This window comes from Merops nubicus, unplaced genomic scaffold (assembly GCF_000691845.1).
Source record: "Merops nubicus isolate BGI_N331 unplaced genomic scaffold, ASM69184v1 scaffold15689, whole genome shotgun sequence".
NCBI lineage: Eukaryota > Metazoa > Chordata > Aves > Coraciiformes > Meropidae > Merops > Merops nubicus.
This window is the reverse complement of record NW_008630296.1, coordinates 17,941-18,255: the sequence shown is the minus strand read 5'-3', so window position 1 is coordinate 18,255 and position 315 is coordinate 17,941. Positions and strand designations below refer to the sequence as shown.

The 315-nt window shown below is 61.9% G+C and overlaps 1 protein-coding gene across 1 annotated transcript in view; it reads left to right on the top strand.

The window, feature by feature from the left end:
* Nucleotides 1-129: 129 nt before the first annotated feature.
* GALNT4 (polypeptide N-acetylgalactosaminyltransferase 4) overlaps nucleotides 130-315 on the top strand; it is a 1,782-nt gene continuing 1,596 nt past the window's right edge. The window contains exon 1 of the mRNA XM_008947251.1: nucleotides 130-315. This exon is cut by the window's right edge and continues 1,596 nt beyond it. Coding sequence (XP_008945499.1) covers nucleotides 130-315 — 186 coding nt within the window.

Below are 315 nucleotides of genomic sequence, written 5' to 3'. Positions count from 1 at the left end.
GCGAACTCGGCCGGCGGCCCCAGCCCGAAGCTGGGAGTGCCTGTGTCCCCCTCCGTCCGGAGGGGCGTGGGGAGCCAGCAGTAGTTCACGGAGCTCCTCTCTGCTAGGAGCTGCTTCTGATCGCCTACGATGAGGATCCGCCTGGCGAGAAGATGGACGTGGATCCACAAAAGCTGCGTGTTTCTCGGCTTCTTGACAGTCGCTTACTTTGTGGTCGAGCTGTCGGTTTCTTCCCTCGGTGCCTCCCTGGCCGGGGAGAGCATCACCAAAGGGAAATGGGAGAGGTGCTTCTCTGGCAGAGCAGAAGAGGCTGTG